Source organism: Epinephelus moara, chromosome 1 (genome assembly GCF_006386435.1).
Source record: "Epinephelus moara isolate mb chromosome 1, YSFRI_EMoa_1.0, whole genome shotgun sequence".
Classification (NCBI taxonomy): domain Eukaryota; kingdom Metazoa; phylum Chordata; class Actinopteri; order Perciformes; family Serranidae; genus Epinephelus; species Epinephelus moara.
In genome coordinates, this window is record NC_065506.1 from 38091674 (window position 1) to 38113740 (window position 22067).

The 22067-nt window shown below is 42.8% G+C and overlaps 1 protein-coding gene across 1 annotated transcript in view; it reads right to left on the reverse strand.

Moving 5' to 3' along the window:
- glceb (glucuronic acid epimerase b) overlaps positions 1–22067 on the reverse strand; it is an 86251-nt gene that overhangs the window by 21077 nt on the left and 43107 nt on the right. Inside the window, exon 3 of the mRNA XM_050045464.1 lies at positions 4975–5504. Within this exon, the coding sequence (XP_049901421.1) occupies positions 4975–5491 (517 nt within the window). The 5' untranslated portion in view covers positions 5492–5504. The remainder of the gene's footprint in view (positions 1–4974; positions 5505–22067) is intronic.

Below are 22067 nucleotides of genomic sequence, written 5' to 3' on the forward strand. Positions count from 1 at the left end.
GAGAGCATATTTTTGTAGTCAAAGACTGACTGTGAATTTTAGACTAATTTATATGAAATCCTCTTAATTTTAAGTCTATTTTTTTCATTCCAATGTTATCACAGTTTAAAGAGGCTTGAGATATCAGTACAATCTGGGTGCATGTCAACTGGTTTGACCCCTGACACAAGTCACATCCCAACAGACCATGGCAGAAGCCAGAGTGATGTAAAAGGGCCATCAGGACATTTAATGAATATTGCTGAGGGTCCTGTTAAATAACTTTTCCGTGGGTAGCAGGGTGCATTGGGAGTGAAATGCTCCCATGACCTTGTTTAAGCCCTGCAGTTCCTCGGACTGTGACAGGATAATTAATGAACTGCTATTTTCACCTAAAAAATATGCTAAGTTGAAGAGTTGTATGCTTGGGCATGTGGAGTGCTAAATAGCAAGAAGCCTTGGGCTTAATTAATGGACCTTGTTAAATTGTGTGTGTGTGTGTGTGGGTATAGAAGTGTAGCTGTGTTTCCTCTATTTTGGACTAAAAGAAACGGTCTGCATGAAATGAGAGGGTGAGAATAACTTGGCTCCCCGCTGCTCAGCCCAGAGGTACCAACAGATTTGGCTAGATTCCTTTCTGACCCATTTTTCCCCATTATATACATTCCCTCCCATACATGTGTTGCAGTGGGTCCTTAAAGGGATAGTTTGGATTTTTTGAAAGGGACTGCATGAGGTACTCATCAACAGTGTATTACCTACAGGAGATGACGCTCAGCTCACCCTGAGTTTAGAGAAGCAGGGTGGAGTACTGCCACAGAAGTTAAGGAATGTACTGTTATAGAGGGGCCCGCAAGAAAACATATTTTTTAAACATTATTTTTTCGGCTTTTTGGCCTTTATTGGATAGGAATGTGGTAGCGTGAAGGGGGAGAGGGAGAGGGGATGACATGCAGCAAAGGGCTGCAGGTTGGAATCGAACCTGAAGCTGCTGTGGCAAGGACGCAGCCTTTGTACATGGGGCACCTGCTCTACTAGATGAGCTACTGGACGTCCCAGCAAAATGTATTTTAACCACACAAAAAAAGAGATCCCACCTAAAAATATCAATAACTTAGGGCTGCTCAATTATGGAAAAAATCATAATCATGATTATTTTGGCCAATATTGAAATCACGATTATTTATACGATTATGTCTTGAATGCATTTATTGAACATTTCTTTTTTTAAAACACTCTGCCATCAAATGTTTTGAGGTCTCCTTAAAATAAAAATACATAAAAAATATGTTCTAATGTAGTAGTAAAAAAAAAGATATATAACATTAACTATTGTAGTGCGCTCAATCTCTTGAAAACAAGTAATAGATAAAAAACAATAAGACATAGAAAATAATCGTTTTTCCACAATTATATTAATTTTGAAATTGTCTGGAGCCAAAATTGAAATCACGATCAAAATTCGATTAGTTGCACAGCCCTACAATAACTGTTAATAGTTTCAGTGAAACAGAAGTCAGATCACCTTTAGCTCCTGTCCTGTGACGAATTTCCCAGTAAAACAGAATGTTTTATTGGTCAGTTGTTACAAGACAGATTTAAATCAAATCCTTTACATTTTATTGGACCACTAAAAAGTGGGCAGGTTTAAAGGCTCAGAGCTGGCCAGTGGCTCCACACACACCTCACTCGGGTTAAGATCACGAGGAGGACAAGGGAGAGATGGATTAATGGATTGGATTAATGAATGAACAAATTAGACCTCAGCCTTATTGTTTTGGAAAACAGGTTTGATTGTGGGTGTGTCATAACAGTGAGGCTCCGACAGTGTTAGCCAACAGGATAGTAGTATTTGTCAGTGAGAGAGACATGAAGCACATCATACCCTTCATGCAACCTTATTTGCGCTGTCCACAGTAAGATGCATTGTGTAGGCCACTTTCCTCAAGTAAAGCCTTTAAACACGGCATTTTGAGGTAACAGCAATTACTGTAGTTAATACACTGACTGTGGACAAGTACCTCATAAAACCCCACTTAAAAAAAATTCAACCTTTCCTGGGAATGCAGTTCCGATAAAAAGAGTAACGAGAACAACATAAACGAAACTATGCAATTCATTGAAAATCAGCCAAACTCATTGGAACTAATCAATCAAATATGTTATTAGACTTTCTGACCTGCCTCATAATTCAGTATTCTCTGCATCCACCTGAGTATAAAGCCTCTGAGAGAGTGTATAACAGAGTGTCACACATACTTCTTAGAGATTTTACTATAAAGAAAACGACCGTGTGTGTTGTTCTGTTTGTGTGATGAACAAAGAAGCTGATTTGTGCCACCACTTACAAACGAAAAAAAAAACTGTGGGGAATCCATCTCAGCAAGAATACCTATTTACTGCTGGCAAATTGCTCCTATAGACACAGGCTATCATTACGCATCTAGCTAACCTCATTACGCTAACCTCAGCAACTGACACTTTGCCAGAAGATATATATCACCTTTTATTACATCGATCCACCGATTCAAGAGCTTTCGTCTTGAGTGGGAAAGGACTGAGGCCAAAAAACTACGAATCTTCTTCTGTGATTTTCACTGATGTGTTTGAACGTGTAAGGAATGTTTTAGGGGGCTTTAGGAGTTTTTCTGTGTGATGGCGTTTATTTTCTTTCACCAGGGGCTCCACCTATTTGACAATAAAAGAAGGATAATGAATATCTATTTTGTAATTTCAGGCAAGTATACAGGGTCACTTATTGGAGCGAGCGGGGCACAGAACTATATTGATGACAATGTGGTTTGAACTAATAGCCTTTTAAAATGAGCTATTGATCTTTCCTGGTAATTATTTTAAAAGGTACCCTGAAGAGAAAGCAACTTTGAGGATGGACTCAAAAGTGTGAAGGAACAGGGGGCGGGGGGATACACTCACTTAACAGACATCCTGCAAGACATCTACACAAAGACTTGCTGACGGTGTCTGAGTGAAGAAAAGATACATTAATAAATTGACTTCACACAAATTACATTTGGTGGTGTTAAAGAAAGGCTAATGGTGTTTGGGAATGGGCGGCAGAGATTGAGTATGTGCTTTTGAAATCTGATCTATCTTGTTAATGAATTCTTGATTCACTTTCTTACAGATCAAATAGAGAATTTCCGATGGATCGCTTAGGTGGAATACACCTCATTAAGTTAATCATATTTCTCAGAGACATGGGGTTTATTAAAGACAGAGACGAATCAAAGTTTATCATCAAACTCACTGTACATTGTATTCATTTGGTGGGTAGCTTTGAGCCGCATGGAAGGAAAATACCTCTAAAAGTTAGTTCAAACCGAACTCTTTTATATAGTTCGTCTGTTAATGTGAGAAATTGATTGCGTGGATCTGACTTGGATATTCTAGGCTACTGCATCTTGTATCATAGGTAAAGATGCCTGCATATGGACAGAGATGCTCTGCAGTGGGGCTGCAAGTAATGACTATTTTGATTGTCGAATAATCTATCAATTATTCAAACAAATTTGAGAATTGAAGATTGAGAATTGCAATTACTCAATGCTTCTTATTTGGCAATCAGGGGATACAATTTTGCAATAGGGATACAAAAATTCAAAAATACGTCTTTTAACAAACTTTCCTGCTGATACAACAGAAAGGTTAACTGATATCAAGTCCTGTCTAGGGCCAAACAGGTTGCTGTAGCAACAGTCAGTCAATCAATTCATTAATCAATCTATATATCGCATGAAATTATATAAGATACAATTTCCTGACCTCTTGCATTGTAGTTTGTTTACATATTTTGACCTCAGCAAGATAGCCTCACCATCACTCCTTCCGAATATGGGCAGGGACTTCGCTCCGCAACTGCCTCTGAAGGGTATCTAACAGTGATCCAGTGTTTACTTCCCCTTGTGATGCAGGAACAGGACAGCATTTCAATATTCCTGTCACACCAGTCCTTATTCATCATAAAGCACACGCCTCCTGCTGTTTTCCTTGCTAGAGACTTGTCTAGTATTTCAGTATTCAGCCAAGTTTAGACGAAACAAAGGACATTACAGTTCTTGATATCCCACTGGACACTGATGCTGGTTGCAGCCAGTGTTTCAATTTCAATTTGATTTTCTTTATAAAGCCCAATATCACAAATTCACAATTTGCCTCAGAGGGTTTTACAGCATACAACATCCCTCTGTCCTTTGGACCCTCACAGTGGATAAGGACACCCCCCCCCCATCATCCACAGGTCCAACATGCCTCTTCTTCAGATGCACCAGCATAACTGATGTGCTCCCATGCCAGACAAGGTCAGCTTTGCAAATGTCACATATCACAACCTTTTTTGGCTGAATTAACAGTGAAATGCTCCCACGCTTTGGGATTTTTGGTCTTAAAGGTGTTGCCATGGCAGTATGTGGCATCACTACTGCCATTATGCAGCAACTCACATCACAGACCATGACGTCACCAACTAATCCATAATTTAATTCCTTGGCGAGTAATTTGGTCATTGAGTTTTATCGACTATATCAATTATTCGTTGCTTCCCTCCTGCTAAGAAGCATTAAGGATCTTTTTCGTGTGCAAAAGGTGAAACAATGTGTAAAAATGAGACAAAGAATGAACATGATAAAAAGAGGTTGTCTTATGACTGAAACACTCGCTTTGTCCTTGCATCTTACAACATTTTGTTGTGCTTAATACATGTAATTAACTAATTTTGTTTGTTTCATCCAAAGAGCCTCTTCTCTTTTGTCAGACTGCTTTTGGCTCCACACACCTGACACAAAGCCTTTCACATCTGTTTCTCTAGTATTTAAACAGATAGTTTAAGTTTAAGGGGTTCTTAAAAATATAAAATAATATAAAATTAGCTGCATAGTGCATCAAACTGTTAAAACCACCATGTGAAAAATGAAGATCTGACACAGGTGTGTATTCTCAAACATTCCTGTGATGAACATTGATAAAACAAAGACTTACCTTCCACGCCACTGATACACTTGACACGGTCACGGACCTCCACGTTGTATCCCTCAAATGACATGAAGACTCCGTCGGGGTGGTAGGGTTCACGCTGTGTGTAAACCTTCGAATAGCTGTGCTGGAACTCGAACCGATCGTAGCCGTCGTACTGCACCACTTTGCCGTACACCTCAAAGTATTTCTCCATCCAGCTGAAGGGCAGGTAAATCTCCCCGCCCTCTCGCCGGCCTTTGATTGTAGATTCATCATTGATCAGGCAGTCGATTTCTTCATACTTGATCCCTGCGACAACCCCGACGACAGGCGGGGGCTCTGGAGGTTGCGGAGGGTGTTGCTGGCTGCTGATGCTAGCATCTCCCACCTTGGGACTTGGAGCCACCAGGGCAGCGCGGGGCAGGAAGCGTAGGGTGGTGTCACTGGAGCAGCGGTTCCAAAGCAACACAGTGATGAGTGTGAAGAGGGCGCAGATAACAATGAGGGTCTTGTAGTTCACCCGAGCAGCCAGGCAGCGCATGGTCACAACTCGCCTGCATGACACAAAGACAAGGGATACATTAGAAGCATGTATGATTGATAACTTGTTGGGAAACGGTCAGGTAAATTAACACGTTATCTGTAAGTCCTTGTAGCCTTGTTTTTTTTAAAAGCCGATCAAACAGTATTGACCAATGACAGTATATAAAGATGGACGATGTGTCTCCACTTCCTCCCACTGTGCAAGAATGAAGCCACTGCCATCTTGTGACAGGGCCAGAGTTTCTGCAATAGCAATCTCTAGGATATCGAGTTCCTGTCGTCTAACAAATTGCAAGCAGCACTGTTGTTGGTGAGCATAGTGATTGGCACGCACAGCTGTCAATCATGCTGTCAAACCACTGTTTTATAGTATCTAATAACTAGTTGTAACCAAACCTATGTGAAAAACAAACAACTGAACATACATTAGCAAGATAACAACGACCTAAAATGAAAGAAAAAAATCATTGGGAAAAAATAGTTTGACGTCCATCCATCCATCCATCCATCCATCCATCCATTTTCAACCGCTTATCCAGGGCCAGGTCATGGGGGCAGCAGGCCAAGCAAGGCACCCCAGACGTCCCTCTTCCCAGCAACACTTTCCAGCTCCTCCTGGAGAACCCCAAGGCATTCCCGGGCCAGATGAGAAATGTAATCCCTTCAGCGTGCTCTGGGTCTGCCCCGGGGCCTCCTACCAATGGGACGTGCATAAAACACCTACAGCGGGAGGCTTCCAGGAGGCATCCTGATCAGATGCCCGAACCACCTCAACTGACCCCTTTCGACGGGAAGGAGCAGCGCCTCTACTCCAAGCTCCCTCCAGATGTCCGAGCTCCTCACTCTATCTCTAAGGCTGAGCCCAGCCAACTCACTGAGAAAACTCATTCTGGCCGCTTGTATCCATGATCTCATTCTTTCGGCCACTACCCAGAACTCATGACCATAGGCGAGGGTTGGGATGTCGATGGACCAGTAAATTTAAGCTTTGCCTTTCAGCTGTTTGACGTGTATATTGATATTATAGTTTGACCCATGTCCCATCCACTAAAATGGAGGGGTTTGGTTTATGACCTATAGTGCAGCCTTAACAACAGTGAGTACATTTATATGCATAAAAGAGACAAGGTTACTGTAAAATCTGCCTTTATGTGCAGCTATCAGTTTTATCCTCTACCCCTCAGTTAGAGCTATGACTTTAAAAGATATTTTTTATTGCCGGAGCATTTGGACTGACTGCAGTGAGATGGATAGGCTGTGTGTGTCTGCACAGTTTGTCCTTTCAGCAAGAATGGCTCTAAATTTTACAATTAGTCAAATGTTTAGCAGTGGAAACTCACTTATTTAGACTTCTAGAGGGCTCTCAGTGTCAGTTTCAGCTTTAGTCAGACTTTGAATAAAATAATTTTGAAAACAAGGATGCATTGCTATGCATAATAATGTTTCCTTTCATCCTGCAGTACTTTTGTTACAGCGGGCCCTGTTTGAAGTCTTTGTTATGCACACGTGTGCATTTAAAAAGCTGATTAGAAACCCGTATACATGGACACAAGACATCAGCTTTCTCCAGGAGAAATCTACCTCAGGGAAATCTCTAATCCCCCTCACGATTACTGAATCTGGGTTTTTAGTTTATATTAAAAAAAAGAAGAATCACCTTGCTGGAGAAAGTGCACTGTAACCTGGTTACTTAAATGCATGTAAACGCACTAGGCGAGAGAACCACTCTGCTTTTTCTCAATAATTTTTCAAGATCAGTGAAAAGTCAGTTGATTAATATTAACTATAGTTATACAAAATAGATTAAATAAATTAGGTCAGCAGTAATCAAAAATAATTTGAATAAAGTCAAAAGAAAGTAGACAAACATCTGATGCAAATGAGCTACATGGTAAATAACACTGCTGAGCAACTGTCAAGTACAGTACAAGTGTTATCCAGTGATTGTCTCATGCTCTCATGAAACACTGCAGAAACCCAAGAGACTGCCACTTGGAACAACTTTCCCTAAATAGATGACAAGTTGTAATTTGTGTCAAACACGTTTTTTGCTCACTTTTGTTTGGTGAGAAGTCTGTCTAGCTGTGGATGAGTCAAGCACATGAGGACATGAGTTGGTAAATGTAGAGTCTGTTAATAATTAAGACTGTACTCTCCAAACAAAGCCAAGTCTGGTGTGGTCACATATGCGTAATGGCAGGTCTGTGACCAATAAGAAGCTCTGGATTGTGCTTTCATTGCTGCCTTGTGCATGTGCGTCTCATTTACTACCCAACAAACGACTACTGTCTGCAGTTGGTCTTTCGGTCGACTCATCCATCATTTTTACTTCTTGTTTTGGGATGCTTTCAAGTCACTTCTGCTCCTCACTGCACCTCATAAACGGTTTTATCTGGCACACTCGCAATTAAAGAAACAGTTCAACATTTTGGGACATATACTAATTAGCTTTCTTTTTGAGAGTTAAATGAGAACATTGATGATACTTTCTGCAAAGCCAAGATTGGAAATGGGGATACAGCTAGCCTGGCTCTGCTCAAAGGTAACAAACTCTACTTTCTGTATCAAAACCTCCAAAGCTCACTGTTTAACAGGTTATATCTTGCGTGTTTTCCTGTTTCAAATTAAAAGCCATCAAGCATTTCATACGGAGTCCAGCCATATACTAGGCTTTGACCAAACAAAAACCTCTGAAAAATGAGTCTGAGTCTGAGTCTGAGCTGAAAAATGAAGCCAAAAACTGCAGTCCCCTGAACGGTTGCTTGAGGCTGGTTTCAGAAGCCAGTCAATCAACATGTAAACATGTTTACACCCTGGCACAACAACCAGTTTTGAATTTTTATATAAAACACTGGTTAACACTGTATTACAGCTTAAAGTTTCACATAATTAAGGGCAGACTGCTTCAAGTAACAGGCTGTCAGGCCTGCTCCTCCAAAGCGCCAGTCTCCCAAATATGGTCACTTCTGGCTCCAAAAGAAAAAATAATTAATAATAGGATGGTGACTGCCAAAATGCCGAACTCAAGGCTGACGTCACGGTCGCTACGTCCATTATTTCATATATTCTGTGGTTTTGACCTAGTCTTGTTATCTTTGACCTGCTCAGCCCATATCGCATCTCCAGTTTCCTTACATCCTTCAGCCCAATTACCCTTTCGAAAGGTTTACGCTATCACTCACAATTAAGTTGTATATTGACATTTCTAAATCCAGTCTTGAGAAACATTTTCTTTTACAGAAAGGTTACTGTCACTATATGATTGTTTATATTCTGCCTTTATCAGATTTTGGGTTCTGTACATTTCTGATTTGTACATCTATCTATTTTCACTGCAGTTATCTCTGTTATTTAAACTTCTCTGTACTTTGGTCAACATTTAATATTAAAGTGACTTGACTTGCTCACAGCAATATATTCAATAGCAGTTCAACAACATTTGAGATTGCACAAACTCCAATTTTTCTTATAGGTCTGCTGTTGGCCTAACTGCATATAAACGGAGACCTCTCACAATGCAATGAGAGATGCTGCTGGATGAATCAGTCTGGATCCATGTTTTCATGTCCTCTGCGCTTCTCTGGCATTTTCACCAAGCCAGTGAGGAATCAATACACATACTGAGGTCTCCTCCTCCACACTAATTACAGCTTACTCCTCAAAGAATTCACCATTACAGTGACGACAAACTCCTCTGATGACAGAGGAAGGAGGAGGAAAATCATTACTCCCCAAGTTCATTTCAATATCCCACCTTAAACGAGACACTACTAAAGGTCAGTTCAATTAATGTGCATTAATTGGACGATAGCAATGTCCTACAGCACTGCAGAGTCAAATTACAGGGCTAGCGGATTCTTGAACAAAGTTAATGTCTTAGATGACTCTTACCAGATAGGAAAGTGGACTTCCAGAGTGCTTTAACAAGCAAATGTTGAGTGAGTCCAAGTTCCAGAAGATGAATAGCCTCCCTCTAAATTAAGGCTTAGGAAGAAAACTGAAAGAGCCAAACACTGAATTTAGGCTTTGCTTGTGTAATAAAAGGGTTGAGATGAGTCCACTCAAACAGGCAAAGCATCCCTTTCTCCAGGGCACAACTGAATCATTTTCATTCCATAACAAAAAGGAGGACAATTATTATATTCTTTCTTATATGGTCGAGTTTAAAGCAGCTGTATGCAACATTCGGAGCATATCTAGGGTGGGCTCCATGCTTCTGCAATGACATCGTCCGGATATCAGCCGCAACTGCCACATGAGCGCAGAGTGGCAGTGATTAGCAAGCCAGTGGGATGAACACACATGGCATGGCAGGACCACCTACCACAACAAAGGACAGAAAAGCTTACATTTAAACACACACAGAGGAAATGTGACTTCATTATATGCACAGGACCCAATAACGATATCTTTACATAGCAAATAGTGGTTTGCTGCTGTATTAATGCTCTCTAAGTGGCGTCCAGAGACTTTAAAACTTTCTGCTGTTGTCTTCCAGGCAGTGGTGGAAAAAAAAGCTTTGTTATATCTCTGCGCCTGATAAATCATTGCCACACACACAAACTATCATTGATATTTGGAGAAATGTCAGCTTGGTGCAGTGATGAAAGATTGGGCCGACAGCAGCTCTGACAAAGCTGCGAATGCGAAGGAGAGGGCCTGGGGACTGCACCCTGAAAGATAAGTAGGACCGGCCCTGTCAAGGAAGCGACTATAAATAATTGCTTCTTTTTATAGTGATTCGTCGCTGGTGTTGAGCTCAGGCTCAAGGTGGATAGACATGGGCTTAAGCACTGCAGCATGGAGAGTATCCTAATGCTCGCGCTGACTACAAGATGATTTGTCTGAAGCCATGTCCCATTTCCAGAATGTAATTTACACGCTACAGTAAGCACACTGGAAGAGGAGTTAATGTCACGGGTCACAAGATGCAGTTTGTTTATAGATCAAAAATCATGGGTGTTTTGATTCAGGTGATAGCTCTCTCTCGCTGTTTATTTCTCATCCACATCTGGCACATGAATAGGCATTTGCTCATTTACCACCTGGTTGAAACGAGCTCTAGAGGGTGAAACTTTAAACATGGTCGAAGGAAATGTCATTTATAGCAGAGCAAGAGAAACAAAGCAAGACAGTGCAGAGGAGAGAGATAAAATAAGAGATATGAGATAAAACTTAGCAACAGATAAAAAAGGAAAGGTATACACAACACACTGTTGAAAATTCACTTGTCAGACGGTGATAGATTTGGCAAAGCCTTGTGCAAATATCAAGCCTGGGTTATTACAGCGAAATTTGCTTTAAGGGAAACTTCCGTATTTTTGAACCTGTGCCCTATTTTGCCATGTTTTCGTGGATAAGTGACTAATGGGAACAACAATTTTGAAATTGGTCCAGTATTGAGCGGACTGCTGCAGCCACAGCGGCGAAACAAGCTGCAATATAATCCTTATGGGCAATTGTGCACTGTTAATTTAGGTCCACCGAAAGTGCTTGTTGTTGCCACGGACAGGCTCAGATTGTTATTAGAAGTGTTTGACAACATACAAAACACTACACATCTACAAGATTTTCAGTGTTATGGCTGAATGTTAAACTGATTCCGACCATGTGAAAAAGTCCACGAGATTTCCGCACAACACTTCCGCTTGATCGAGACTTGATTACACACACAAACAAACAGAACGGATCAGCGAAAGGTAAGGAAAAATTAGGGCTGCCCCTGACCAAGAATATTCCATGTTGACCAATAGTCATCATTTAGGACCATTAGTCGACTAGTCGGCCGCATGTATATACGATATTAACTGAATTATTAAACTATACATTTTGGGCGAGGCAACACAATGGTTTGAGTTGAAGATGTGAGAAAGAATAGTATCAGTAACATTGTTAACACTGTGCTACATTACAGAGAAATACAAAACCGTACTAATGAACCTTCATTAATATAGGCCTATATTTTATCTACAAGTGCACGTCACACACTGAGCGAGCCGCCTGTTAATGACGCTGTGGGCTAATGGGCATGTAGCTACTTCCATGTTTCAGATGATATGTCATGTTTGTAATCGACCAATGAAGATGAGTTTACATATCACCTTGGGTTCGTCCTTCACCTTCTCAAAATGATCCCACACTTTGGATTTCCTGCCCGACATGTTATTAACTAGCCTGTGGAATAGTCCTGTCTGACTGCTGAGTGTGGCCACTTCCTGTGTCTGTCCTTTCAAATTAAATTCCCACATGGTCCAGTCACATAGGTTTTGATTTATTTTGACAAGGCACAGCTCCTAATAGAGCTTCACGTTTATTGTTTTTGTTTGTTTTTTCTTTGACTAAGTGACCAGTGAAATCTTGCCTACAAATGACCTTTCTGGTTGGCTAACATTTGGCCAACTATTTGGGGGCAGCCCTAAGAAAAATGTTTCATTTCTCTGAAGGGTCCTTTCTGTAATGTTGTTAAACACTTATTATTGCAATCTGAGCCTGTCAGTGACAAAACAAGCACTTTCAGTGAATGTAAATTGTCAGATGCTGGTCTATGTGTAAATGGGCGCAGGCTCCTAATCTGTGAGTTTAAGTCGTCTTAACTTAACTTATGCTCTATTGACTTGTTCCATGTTATATTTAATATCATTTATGGTGGGAAACATGCAATAAAGACACTGTCATAAGGACAGAGGGATGTCGTATGCTGTAAAGCCCTGTGAGGCAAATTGTGATTTGTGATATTGGGCTTTATAAATAAAATTGATTGATTGATTGAAAGCAGGTGGTTACAGGTAATGGGTAAGGACGCTGAAACAATAAAGTCAAAACAAAACAGACCCGAAAGCTAGGACAGCAGTACGCTGCCATTCACTGTGAGTGGGTTCTTTTAATGCAAGACTGTTTTCGGTCTAAATCCCTGCTCAGGCAGCAGAGCCAATAAACTCTCCAATCTTTCTAAATTTAAATAAATGTGTGTATTTAAATCCACATAAAGAGCAATAACATTTTGTTTTATGTCCTGTTAACTAAGTTGACAAAACAATTCAGTTTAACACTGTTATTAATGTCCTCCTTACTGTGTTTCCTCAAATGAGGATGTTTGTAAATCACATCTGTTGCTTTTGCACGAGCTAATTAAAAGGCAAACAAACAACATTTAGCTAGTTCCTCAGACAGTAGCTGCATTGTCTCTGGTACATTTTGACCCAAATTCACTTACATCTATTAGGAGTCTGTTCTCACCAGAAAAACAACAGCATCAGTTGTTTATTCAAAGGCTCAGAATGACTTGTGTTTAGGTTTCCCTGACAAGCAACCTCTTCAGTTGTTTGAATAATGACTGTCCTCTCTCAGTAGCAAAGACAGCAGTGTAGTAGTGGTGTGTTATACAACCACACAAGCTGTTAGGGAGGAGGTCAGAGTGAATAGTTGAGAGTGCAACTTGTGTGGATTAAACACTGGAGACTGCAGTTTGAGTCCTGTTTCCTACCGACAGTGTACTTTGAAAACTCTTTAAAGGTTGGCAAAACGATTGTGGCTATGGTTAGGTATAAAAAAACAGACATTAGAGGATCAGAAAAAGATTTGGAACACTGTTTTTATCCTATCCTTTAGGTATGAGGACTTATTTGTAAGATATGGATAGACCTTTGTGTAATCCACTTGTTATCAGCTCAGCTCTGGAAGTGTGGCATAGATATAATCCCTCTGGTAATAACACTGTTTTGATGTGGGAAGGAAAAACTACACTGACATAAAATATATAAAAAAGACAGATGCAACTGGACAGGAGGTGAAAGACAATCCTGTTGGAGGATAAAAGTCTTCCATGCTTGACAGATTAAGGAAAAAGACACTGGAAAACAAAAGCAGCTTTTCAGTTTACGTGCTCTCTGTGTCCCGCCTCAGAAAATTGAACAGTGCCTGAAATAGCAGCCGGTGACTTGTTGAGACTTTGGATTTTTATATCATGGCATCATTTTTGTGAATATCTGAATGATCAAACTACATCGGGCAGAGAGGGAATGAAGGGAAACTTTGGCATATTGTTATCTATTTAATAAATCAAATCCTGTTCCTCTCATGCAAACAAACTGGAGGTTATGAATATAACCAATGTTCCCTGAGGGAGGGAAACGAGGTACAACACATTAGTATGGGGATTGCGTCCTCGCGAGACCAACCTGGAGAAACTTTTTCAACACGCCTGTCAAGGCCAATGAGACTGTCGCAGGCAAGGGAAGTCCCGCCTTCCCTCGGGGCTATAAAATACCCTGCACAGTCTCATTTCCTCAATCTAAACTGCACTTCACCGAGCCTAATGAAAAAGGCGGTGAGGGGCTAACTTGTGTTGTACCTCGTTTCCCTCCCTCAGGGGACATTGGTTATATTCATAACCTCCAGTTCCCTTTCGGTCGGTACACTCGGTACAACACATTAGTATGGGGACCTATCATCACGCCCCGAGACGCCCCTGCAGCTTGACTGAGAAGACCCAGCTCAGCAGCAACCGTGATGTCAGTTACATCACCTCCCTGCTGAGAGCACAGACTGAGCTGTCACATCCAGACAATAAAATTTCATAAATGTATGTGGAGAGGCCCAGCTTGCCGCTGAACATACATCCTCCACTGAAACTCCTTTAAACAGAGCCCAGGACACAGGCATGCCCCTGGTGGAGTGAGCGCACACTCCGCCGGGCACCCGCACGTTTTTACAGGCGTAGGCATGGGAGATCGCCTCCACAACCCAATGAGAGAGGCGCTGTTTGGACAGCGCTCTGCCTTTAACTGGGTTAGCCAAACAGACAAAAAGCTGGTCCGTAGTTCGTACCTCCTGTGTGCGGTCGATATACGCGTGCAACGCTGTTCAGCGGATACAAAGGGAGGTGGCGAAAAGGACGACAGTTCACAAGTCAAAGCCTTGTAAGATAAGGTCGCCACCTTAGGGATGTACACCGGATTAGGGCGCAGCACCACTTTAGAATAGTCCAGCGCAAACTGCGTGCATGACGGATGCACAGAGAGAGCATGTAAATCCCCTATGCGTTTTGCTGAACACAAGGCCAATAAGAGCGCAGTCTTATACGAAAGCATGTCAATGCCGATAGACTGCAGTGGCTCAAAAGGCGCGTCACACAGCGCGTCCAAAACCAGAACGAGGTCCCACTGAGGGACCATGGCTTTGCGCATCGGCCTCTTTCGAAGCACACCCTTCATGAAACGCATCACCAGCGGCCGGTTGTACCAACTGGTCTTTACTAAGCCTGGTCGTAACTCCTAAGACGGTCTTTGTTAAGACCAGTCTTAAGGAGTGGACTTACGCCGGTTGCACCAACAGGGCTTACGCCTGGTCTTAGCTACGCTGGTTTTAGCTGTGCGCGTCCATGTGAATGCCCCCGGAATGCCCCACGCGGCCTGCCTAGAGGAGCGCGGTGACGTTAAATGACGCGCCGCTGAATCACCCCGTGTGCTTGACAGATGACAATTGACAGTTGACAGCCCCTTTCATCTGTGTTGACAGTTTATTTACAGTTTAAGATTTGAAGAAAACATTAAGGATCAACGAAAAACTTTACCGACACTGAAATTAGAAAATTAATCAAGCTGTACAGCCAGCAGAGAGATGTATCACAATTAAGAAAAAACAGTCAGTGTGGGCAGAGATAACGGGGCACATCAATACGTGTGGAGACTCTGGCTGCCTTCATACAGAGGCTGACATGAGGAAGAGGTGGAAAGATCTTCTCAGCAAGGCAAAAAATACATCTCCTCCAAAAAAAATCATCCAACTGGAGGGGGTCCTCCACGAAAACCTCAATTTACAGTGACATCATTGTTGACGTATTTGGGGAGGATTCCCCTGCCTGGTGGGAAGGCCAGTGGTAGTGCTGTGTTGCAGCCCAACACAAACTGTAAATCCGGTGACAGCTCTTCAATAAGTTCAAACTGATCTTTCCTACCGAAGTGAAACCTCTCAATCAGCTCCTCGTCATTATATAGGCTATGCCCAATTGCTTCTGTCCCTAATTACCCTCTCCCGTCTAAATGCCCGCACGTATACAGACGGTGGATGAGACATGCCATAACCAAGTTGCGCTCTCTGCGCTCTAGAGCGCATGAGAGCAGCTTGATAATGACCTTACGCCTGCTCTTGACTAGGCGTAAGATTTACGCCCGGTCTTAGTGAGAAGAAGGCTTACGCCCTGTTGGTGCAACCAGCGTAACTATAAGGTCGGACTTAGAACACCAAGTTACGACCGACTTAGCTTAAGACCAGGCTTAAGACCAGTTGGTGCAACCGGCCCCAGGGGATGAGAGCCAGGGGACTTCCCTTGAAATCCCACATGACAGGCAGAAATGGCTGAAAGATACACTTTTATCGTGGAGGAGGAAAGCCCTTTCTCTAACAATTCCTGAAGAAAAGTTAAAATCTCCACCACAGAGCTCTGAAAAGGAGAGATGTGTCTCTCCACACACCAAGCCTCAAAAGCACGCCACTTGAGCATATACAGTCCCTGTGTGGATAGCGCCCTGGCACTTTGGATCGTATCGATCACATTATCTGGTAAACCTGCAGCCGTCAGGTTCTCCCTCTCAGGGGCCAGGCCCACAGACCCCAAATGTCCGGCCGTGGGTGCCATATGGTCACAGCAAGTCTGAATTTTATCCAGAGCCTGTCCGAACAGTCCGGTAGGTTCAACCGCCTGGTGGAGAAATTCAGAGCGCTGTGTCTCGGGGAGCTCGGTTAGCGTTAGCCTGAGATGACGCTGAGCTACCACTGTCTCGGCCATGCTCTTCCCCAGGGCCACGGCTGCCGTGCTGGAGAGATGGAGAATGAAGTCGGCGGTTCTGCGCACCTCATCCAGCGCTCCGGCTGCGTTCTCCTTCTTTACCAGAGCTTCGTGCAGCTCCCGTAACATCTCAGCCTGGTATGCCTGCAGCATAGAAGCCGTATTCAGCGCACGAGCGGTTAGCCCCTGGGCGCGGTATATTTTCTCTAGCTGGGAGGCGGAGAATCTGCACTGCTGGCTGGGGAGAGTGGGCTTGCTGGCCGCTGAATTGGGCTTCGGCGCCAGGTGCACTGCCAGCGTTTCATCCATAGGAGGGATGTTGGTTAGTCCGGCGGACTCCATTCCCTCCAAGTCCAGGAACTGGGAAAAAGGCAGGGAGAGCGGGGCCTTGGGGGACGCCCAGGTCCGCGAAAGCTCAAGTGTAAAATCAGGGAAGACCGGTAGTTTGTGTCTCACCTTTGCCGGCTGCTGGGGGAGAAAATAGTTAATAGTCTGCTGCTGGCGGGGAGGCGGAGCTGGCCATGGCACCTCGAGACGCTTGGCCGCTCGGCGGGACAAGTCAATCAAAGCCGGGGTGGTGCCGTCCGGTTCGGCCGGCAAATCTCCCGATCCAAGGACCTGGCTGTGATCAGCATCCTCTTCTCCCTCTCCCTCCGCTTCGCCCTCCGTGAAGCCACCCGAAGCGGCTAGAGAGAGCTCATCGTCAGAGGGCACACACAGCGGCGCGTTATCCAGCGTGACGGTGAAATCAACCGCGTCCTCCTCCATGCCCACATAGTCGGTGGTAGGGAGTATCTCGTCCATTTGGTCCCCCCAGGACTGTCCCGCGCTGCACTCGAAGCTCAGGCCGTCAAGCTCCAACTCCGTGGGTGACTCGGTGACCTCGGACAACATGGGGTCCCCGAGAGCAGCGGATTTTCCCAGCGCCTTCGACAGAAAATTCACGCTCTCCAGGGTCGATTTCCGGAGCCGGCGACAGTGCACACAGGACTCCGGGTTAGCAAGTGCCGCTTTCGCATGCAACATGCCAAGACACACTGGGCAGGCGTCGTGCGTATCCGTCTCCGACAGGGAAAAACCACAAGCACTCGGGCATGGACGGTACTTGGACTTCCTAGCTGAGCTAGCCTGGCTAGACCCGCTAGGAGAGTGCCGTTTCTTTACCGGAGCCATTCCGCTTTGCTAGTTAGCAAGCTAAACAGGCGAGTCGTTAGCTGGAGCTAAACTTTTGGAATGGGAATTTGTTAGCGTGGCTAAACAAATAACCGTAGCCAGGCTAAACGAGAGAGCGGCAAGTTAGCAAGCTAAACAAGCACAACGCAGAAACAGCCTTGATAGCGACGCCCTGGGTAGGGAGCAAGCTCACCTCCTGTGGACAGTTTAATCGCTAGCAAGTGTTCCGCAGTACTCAGGTTATGCGAGGTGAAGTGCAATAAGATTGAGGAAATGAGACTGCGCAGGGTATTTTATAGCCCCAAGGGAAGGCGGGACTTCCCTTGCCTGCGACAGTCTCATTGGCCTTGACAGGCGTGTTGAAAAAGTTTCTTCAGGTTGGTCTCGCGAGGACGCAATCCCCATACTAATGTGTTGTACCGAGTGTACCGACCGAAAGGGAACACCCATATTTCACTTACTGTTACAAAACCACAAGGTCTATGATTTTGTAACAGTACAGAGCTCTGGGGTTAATGTTCTGCCAAGTATTTTCTAGAATGAAACTGATGATGAAGCAATTTGTGATGTTTTGTAATTAAATAAGTCGCACATTGTCAAGGTTTGTGTTACAATGATGCTGACTTTTAATAGACTATGAACACATCACATTAAAATGTATCACTGATCTGTGACATTCCCTCACTCTTGATATACAATGTGGAGATGTGTGTATCAAGTGCATCTTAAAGTAATTTTCCCCCACTTGACATAAGCAGGAAGAATGTAAAGAACGTCGTGGACACTTGAGTGCTTCATCCCTATACAAAGAATAAATCCAGTAATTATTAGCACAATATTAACAGCTTGGCACTATTAGTGGAAAACTGTATTAAAACATATTTGCTCATAATAAACAATGCAAAGACGGTTGCATCGTGTTTGAAATTGTTTTTCTCTCTACTTATTTACAGGCCTCTCACACATTTACAGGCTATGTATGGACTGGAGGAAAAGGTATGAGAGCGTAATGCATTTAATTGAGAAAAAAATCTGCTTTGTATTTCTGAAATAATGTGATTATAATCTTAATTCAGAAAAATGAGAATTTATTAGATAATGATCTCATTAATTCAGGGGGAAAAGCAGATTTTTTCCCCATAAAACCTCTGAATTCTTCTTTTTTTTAAATTCATTTATCTTTTTTTTATAAAGATTATTTTTTTGGGCTTTTGCCTTTAATGGATAGGAAAGTGTATCAAGCGTGAAGGGGGAGAAAGAGAGAGGGGATGACATGCAGCAAAGGGCTGCAGGCCAGAATCAAACCTGCGGCCGCTGCAGCAAGGACGGAGCCTCTGTACATGGGGAGTCTGCTCTACCAACTGAGCCACTGATGCCCCAAAACCTCTGAATTCTGATTAGAATCTTGTTAATTAAGAAAAACAGGTTATTTTTTTTGTCAAAAGTATTAGGCTTCTGTAAAAGAGATATCAGCAGGTAACTTAGTAAAAGTGCCATTTATTTCATCAATAGAAAATGGCCTAATTTACCCATTTAGCTATTTGGAAACATACTGCAGTAGTGCCTGAAACATTTAATTGATCAATAGTTTGGTCAGCCGACAGGAACTTCATCTGTTTCAATATTTGATGAATCACTTGAAAAAAGACAAACATTCATTGGTTTCAGCTTCTCCAATACAAGAATTTACTACTTTTCATTTTCTTCTTCCTTGTTTTATGTGATGGTAAAAGGAATGCCATTGAGTTTTGGACTGTTGGTCGGACAAAATGAGACATCTGAAGACGTCACCTGGGGCTCTGGAAAACTGGGACTGACATTTTCCACTGTTTTCTGATCTTTTATGGACCAAATGATTAATCAGTTGAGAAACCATCTGATTTTTCAATAATGACAATAGTTATAAGCTGCATGTAATTAAAATCATATTATTAGTCAGGGCATCAAAATAAGCATGAACATCATGCTTATTTTGATGTTTACTGATAAATAAATCCAGAATGTACAGCTAACAGTGACAAGCTGCTGGCAAAATCCCATCTGACTTTGTAAGAGCTTAATGATCTCCGGCTGACAGGTCCTACATGATATCTCTGACAGCTCTCTACTGAAGCTACTTGAGCGAACATCGGCTTCACAGACTAACAGCACAAGCAACTTCACAGTCTTGAATTCCTGAGGTCCCTGGGGTGCTTGCATGTCCATCCTTTTTGCTGCTTCTGCAGATCAGCAAAGGCTTTAGACTTTGATTGTGCGCATTTGCCTGTGAGCTGTGATGGACTGTAACATATGAGGGATCACTGGATGCACTGATGGTTGCTTCATCAAATGCAGCAAGTGATCCCCTGGCTCAATACTATGGGTATTAATTCTGCCTGAAACAGACAACACATGCAAATATTTGGATGTCTTTATCCCCCAAATCCCCCGTAACAAGGCTGGGAAAATTCTAGCAGGCACTTAATACTACAATTGTTTTTAATGATGAGAAAGGGTAAGGTGTTTTTCGAGAGAGTCTCACGAAATCAAATGTCTTCATTGTGACCTTGTTAAATGCACTTCAAGTCAAACAACCTGCTAATCTCTGTCCTGGTCCCCAGTGCAATATGTACAACCTTTACAACATGTTAAAACTGCTGCAGCAGTAAGCATAGGGATGGCTGAATGGAGTTGTTTTTCTTCTCCTGCTGTCCTCTGACGTAAAAATCACGAGCAGTCATCACAGCAATAAAAGCTGAGTGCTCATGAGCCACCCTTGGGGAGCTATTGGAGCAGAAGCGGTGTATGCGTGAGATGCAGGTGTTGTAGCCCTAACTAAACTCCTGACATTTTCACTGCTCTCCTCCACAGGTGAAGTAAGGTGGGGGTTTGAGACTGCCTGTAAATTATCATCTCATGCTGAAGCTGTAAGGCATGTTAGCTCCAGTGGAGACTGGTGTGCGTGTGTGCGTGTGTATTGTGGGTGTCTGTTGTGGTTGTGAGCCTGATTATTATACTGTGTAGGCATCGGGGTGAATTCAAGGCAACAACTGACAGGGGGAAAAATAACTTGCATCTTTATCCCACAGCCATTTAGTATGTGAGTAGAGTTCCTATAAATCTCTTTTTTGACGCTCACATTATTGAACCATTACACAATATATCATCAAAAGACACTGTTCAACGTGTTGGTGAACATCATAAACAGATCTGTCTGTCACCAAAATATGTTAGCAGTCCCTCCCAGGCATGATTTACTCAATTCCTACAATCAACAGATCACAGAAACCATTAGAACTTGTGGTGTCATAAAGGATCATAAACTACGAGAGGCTGAGTCACAAATATAAAAGCCAGCGCTGATGTAAGGTCAGTTATTGGGTCATTAACTTCTCCATTCAAAATGAAGCTGAGCCTTTAAAGAGGTGCAACCGTAAGTCACCTGAGATTGTGTAATATGACAATATATCAAGGTTGTAAGAAAACTAGAATTACTGCCCCATGGTTGTATGCCTCTGTGCACCAGTCAAGTTTCTCTCTTACAGTTTACATCCATCACATCTTCCCCTGGCAGCAGCGATGATCTATACAGATCTATTCAACCAGCACAGTTTCAAACTTGGTGTCACCAATTCAGTTTCTGACCGTGTCTCCCCTTCTGTTCCTGAGACATGACATTGTATAATGGCCAGAAAACTGTTGTACGTAGAATATTATGATGTCACAGTGAACTTGACCTTTTTGAATATAAAATGTCATCACTTCATCTTTGTATCCTATTAGACATTAGACCAAATTCTGATCAGTTTATTCTTCAGTCTAAGTGGACGTTTGTGTCAAATTTGAGGAAATTTCCTTAAGGTGTTCTTGAGATATTGCTTTCACAAGAATGAGACAAACAAGGTCACAGTGACCCTGACCTTTTACCACTTAAATCTAATCAGTTCATCACTGAATCAAAGTTAACATCTGTGCCAAATGTAAGAAATTCACTTGAGGTGTTCTTGAGATAGCACTTTCACGAGAATGAGATGAAAGGTCACATACTGACCTTGAACTGTGACCACAAAATTTTATCAGGTCATTGTTGAGTTCAAGGTAACGTTAGTTCCAAATTTAACTAAATGTCCTCAAGGTGTTTTTGAGACACTGTGTTCACAAGAATGAGACGGATGAGGTCACAGTGACCATGATCTTTGACCACCAAAATCTTATCAGTTCACTGTTGACTCAAAGTGGATATTTGTGCCAAACTCGAAGAATTCCCTCAAGGTGTTCTTGAGATATCATGTTCATGAGAAAGAGACAGATGCAAAGTCACAGAGACCTTGACCTTTGACCACCATTACCTACTCAGTTCATTACTCAGTTCAAGTCGCCATCTCTGCCAAATTTGGAAAAATTCCCTCAAGGCATTCTTGAGGTATTGCGTTCACAACAATGGGACAGACAGACAACCTGAAAAAATGATGTCTCAGGCCATGGCTATCGCCTGCGTGGAGGCACTAAAAAGGATAACCTGGCCTGCCTGACATTCTTGAGGTATTGCGTCCACAAGAATGGGACGGACAGATGGACCGACAAAGAGACAACCCAAAAACATACTACCGCCGGCCACGGCTATCGCCAGCATGGA